Genomic DNA, 4,273 nt, shown 5'->3' on the forward strand with positions numbered 1-4,273 from the left:
ATAATAGAAGGGCCTGAAACAGTACAGGACTTTGCCAAAATGCAATTACAAGAGATTCAAGATAACATTAGAAGCCGTCGAAACAAGATCTTCTTGCATATGGAAGAGGTTACGCTCGTCTTTCAGTAGTTACTTAAAGTGGAAACCTTTTTTTTTAACCTCCTTGAGACTCTCTAACAGTTTATATATTAGGTACGGAGGCTAAGAATACAACAACGGATTAGAAACACAGAACTTGGTATCATAAACGAGGAACAAGAACATGAATTACCTAATTTCCCATCTTTTATCCCATTCTTACCTCCATTGGTTAGTTTTTTTTCCTTTTTTTTCCCCATTATTACAAGTATATTTGTTTGTTTAATTGTATGAATTGATCATATATATATGCATTTGGTTTTCAGACTGCTGCCAATTTGAAAGTCTACTACGCAACTTGTTTTTCACTCATCGCCGGGATTATCTTATTCGGTGGCCTTCTAGCTCCTACTGTAAGTGCTTGTTGTTGTTTTTCTTTCTCAAGATTGGATTTTTTCTCTCTAATAATCATTGTTTTTTTTTTGGTTATCTTTGGTACAGCTAGAGCTGAAGCTAGGTATTGGAGGTACTTCATATGCAGATTTTATTCAAAGTCTTCATCTACCTATGCAATTGAGGTTTTCATACTTGTTTCTTTCAACTGTGTTTTTTTTTTTTTTTTGGGGGAGTATAATATCTCTTTTAAAGATGCTTAATTTTGTGTGTTGATTTGANTTTTTTTTTCCCATTATTACAAGTACTTGTTTGTTTAATTGTATGAATTGATCATATATATATATGCATTTGGTTTTCAGACTGCTGCCAATTTGAAAGTCTACTACGCAACTTGTTTTTCACTCATCGCCGGGATTATCTTATTCGGTGGCCTTCTAGCTNACTTGTTCTTGTTTCCTGCTTTCAAAAGTTGGTTTTAAAAAGAAAAAAAAGTTTTAGAATCTGGTTTTGACCGTGTAATTATTGTATTTTCTTATATAACACAGGGTATCTAGCTTGTGCTCGTTGCTCTAGCACAGGTTCTCTTATTTTAGCTGAACCAGTCTCAACTATTGCTGGTGGGAGTCATTCGCAGTCACCGCCCAAGACTGAAAGATGTTCAAACTGTTCAGGTGCCGGAAAGGTAAAAGCACAAAAACAAAAACCTATAAAAAAAACCCAAAACCTAAAGGTGTGGATACTAAGTTGTATGTGTTTAATGCTCAGGTGATGTGCCCGACATGTTTGTGCACAGGCATGGCTATGGCGAGTGAGCATGACCCTCGGATCGATCCCTTCGACTAAATTCTACAACACTATCTACTTCTGTCAGTGTAACTAAAAATGGTATGTATTGATGAATATTTATAACTGCATCTTTTCACCTGTACATACACGCACAAGTGAAGTTTAGATACAATGTTAGTACTGTCTTCCCAGAACAACCTAGCTACACTGTACCAGATAAACCAACAACTCGAAACTGGCATGCTGTGTACGTCTTGTGGAGTTGTGACATCAAACGGCATGTAATGTTTGGTTTCTCCATTAAGCAAAAAAGTTTGTTTCCCGTTAAATGTATTGTTTTCCTTCATGTTACATTATGTTTTGTTTCTGAGCTCTAAATGTTTTCAGTTCCGTTTCAATGAGAAGCAGAAAAAGGATGGAACCATGTGTGTATGTGTGGTTCAAGCTTCCCAGCCACGCAAGGTAGTGGCGCGAGTAGCTTGTTTTAAACACCATGAGTGAAAACTCCCATACGGAGGGTGCAGGAATGAGAATGTTAAAACTTGATGTTGTGTAAGGCACCAGCCATGTACTTGCTGTATCTCTGTTTTGCGTAAATGTCTTGGAAGTAACAGAGTCTGCACATAGACACAAGAGGAAGGGAACTTTAGATACCAAACTGTTTGAGTAACATATCAGAACAGAAAACAGAGTAATAAAATTCCTATCCTGGTCTGCTTCTGGATCTGTTGGATGGTTTGCAGCCTCTATTATGAGCTTGGACTTAACGTCCCTAACAGAAAGATTGGAGTTAAACGGAGTCAGGAAAAAAGAAAAAGAGAAAGGATCTGTATAAATGTTAGGCTGTGTTTGGTGAAGTATTGGTTCAGTTCACGACACCACCCAACTCATGTGCAAGCACTTCACTAGTGTCCACAGAGTCTCTGAGACTACATGTGTTTCCGAAGGGCATGGATACTAATACCATCAGGGTTCTTGATGTCATTGACCGCGATAAACTCTTCCGCCTTTCTCATGGATCAGCCTCACGACCCAATTTAGATACACAAAGCCATGTTAGAAAGGGAAGTGGGAACCCTTAATCTACTACCCGTACTCAGCAAGAAGAGTTTCAGTGGCGCCAACATAGTGTCCTGTGGCAGCTTGAAAGGATCAATTCATGCAGAATTGGATATCTCAAGAACATGGAAACTCTGTTTCGTCAGAACAATGAGCTTACATGCCCCGTTTCTCGAGAGCTAGGGAATATGAGGAAGCCTTAAGATTCTACATTTCTCCAACATATACCACGGCGATATCCCTAATTTTGTATCTCAGACTTCCTGATAGCGCGCAATCCTCAAGCTTTGGGACAATAGTTTCCTAATTCATGCATCAATTAGGCTTTAATTAATCTCATTAATGTAACTCAGTTTCAACAACTGCTTCAAATGGAGACACAACGGTGAGCTTGGATCGAGTCTGATCGCATTGATCCACTGAGTAGAGAGCGTTGTCAATTTAGAGAGTTCAGATTATAAATTAGTATTCATTTTCTGGTAGTTCTGTAGTGTGACACCTTTTAAATTTAGTTTGCTATGTTTATGTGAGAGTTTGAGGATTTTTTTTTTAAACATCAAAACCTAAGTAGAGATTTGTTATAAATCAGTGATTCTCATTCCTCGTAAAAGCGAAACAATACACAATCCTCAGCTCCTCTATACACATGTTTTTTTATAAAAAAATCAAAAAAATTAGTTTAGATAGAGAGATGTTGATTAATTTGGTAGTTACATTACAAAGAGGGAGGAGGAAGGAGCCAGCTGGATCCTTGGATGTAGCCAAGCGAGATGAAGTATTTAGCTTTTATGTCGTCAATGTATTGTGTAAACTTAACTCTTTTCTCCTTGCGCGATCCTGGTCCTGTGCACTTATACTCTCCATAGAACACCGTCCTGCTCATCAATAATTTGCATTAATCAATTATGTACTGTATATAAATAAATATATATAGTTTTTGACTGATATACTATACATACTTGTCACGTCCGGTGTCGCGGTTTTCTTGCCATCCAGAGGGGTTCACGACACTTGACATATCGGTGTATGCGTAAACAACCTTCGGGTGGCTCATCCATGCTCGACCCAAGTAGATCCCGGTTCCAGTCCCTGTAACCTTGCAGTGCACGAACGAGTATCCGCTTTTCTCTTGCGCGCTTTTTCCCGCATGAGCTGTGATCACTCTGATTCCATCTCCCACAACGTTTAGTTGTGTACCCTATTTTTAAATTAAATTACCGTTAAAGATTATCGTAATTGTATTTATATAGCATGAATTGGTTGAGCAAGTGGTCTAGTTAGGTATGGTACGAGGTATAGAGAGCGTCCGCTTCCAAAGATGAAATCAAATGTGCCTTCGATGTAGCAGTCTTTGAAGAAATGGTTTCCGGCGTCATCGCAAATCGTGTCTTGATAACCGTAAAATTTACAGTTGTAGAAAGCTGCTTTGTTGCCAGAGATTCTCATAGATAAAGCTTGTGCACCCTTCATCTTACCATCCGGCATAGGCGCATTATTCTGCAAAAAAAAAAAAAAATCTTATTATGTTCCTTCCATTTTTCTAAATTAAGTAGCATCGTTTTGAAACTACTTTTTCTTTCAAGAGTAAAATGTCACATGTAAGAAAAATCATAAACTGTCCTGATTAGCCCACATATTTCGAGACAAACATAAGAACAAATCTTACTATATATATATATATATATATATATATATATATTACCTTAACGATGATGTTAATAGCCATGAAATAGTCGGACAAGACAATGAGAGTTGCGCTATCGACTGTCCCATATCGTAATGCGGTACCGTCGTATGTCAATACCGGCATTGCATTTGGATGACCGTACAGTGTGATGAAGGGCTTGTTTCTATCTATTGTGACCTTCTCTTTGTATACACCAGGACCTACCTTGATGATCACACGCCCAGTGTTCCCTGCCTGTACACTCTTTATCGCTTCGGTTATTGTCTT

At 38.2% G+C, this 4,273-nt stretch overlaps 2 protein-coding genes and 1 long non-coding RNA gene across 5 annotated transcripts in view; 2 read left to right on the top strand and 1 right to left on the bottom strand.

The window, feature by feature from the left end:
- LOC104763623 overlaps nucleotides 1-747 on the top strand; it is a 1,213-nt gene extending 466 nt beyond the window's left edge. Inside the window, exons 3-6 of the mRNA XM_010486974.2 lie at nucleotides 1-108; nucleotides 193-309; nucleotides 405-491; nucleotides 580-747. Coding sequence (XP_010485276.1) covers nucleotides 1-108; nucleotides 193-309; nucleotides 405-491; nucleotides 580-747 — 480 coding nt within the window. The remainder of the gene's footprint in view (nucleotides 109-192; nucleotides 310-404; nucleotides 492-579) is intronic.
- Nucleotides 1,022-2,009, top strand: LOC104762283. Of its 3 annotated transcripts, none has more exons than XR_763437.2 (3): nucleotides 1,022-1,156; nucleotides 1,240-1,541; nucleotides 1,648-2,009. It is a non-coding gene; the product is annotated as an uncharacterized LOC104762283 (long non-coding RNA). The 3 variants fall into 3 exon arrangements; XR_763436.2 differs by having other exon boundaries at nucleotides 1,669-2,009; XR_763435.2 differs by lacking the exon at nucleotides 1,648-2,009 and having other exon boundaries at nucleotides 1,240-1,613.
- LOC104762284 (putative pectinesterase 63) overlaps nucleotides 2,714-4,273 on the bottom strand; it is a 2,728-nt gene continuing 1,168 nt past the window's right edge. The window contains exons 2-5 of the mRNA XM_010485547.1: nucleotides 4,022-4,252; nucleotides 3,610-3,816; nucleotides 3,279-3,517; nucleotides 2,714-3,194 (exon numbers count right to left, since the gene is read on the bottom strand). Coding sequence (XP_010483849.1) covers nucleotides 3,035-3,194; nucleotides 3,279-3,517; nucleotides 3,610-3,816; nucleotides 4,022-4,252 — 837 coding nt within the window. The 3' untranslated portion in view covers nucleotides 2,714-3,034. The remainder of the gene's footprint in view (nucleotides 3,195-3,278; nucleotides 3,518-3,609; nucleotides 3,817-4,021; nucleotides 4,253-4,273) is intronic.

Source organism: Camelina sativa, chromosome 18 (assembly GCF_000633955.1).
Source record: "Camelina sativa cultivar DH55 chromosome 18, Cs, whole genome shotgun sequence".
Lineage (NCBI taxonomy): Eukaryota > Viridiplantae > Streptophyta > Magnoliopsida > Brassicales > Brassicaceae > Camelina > Camelina sativa.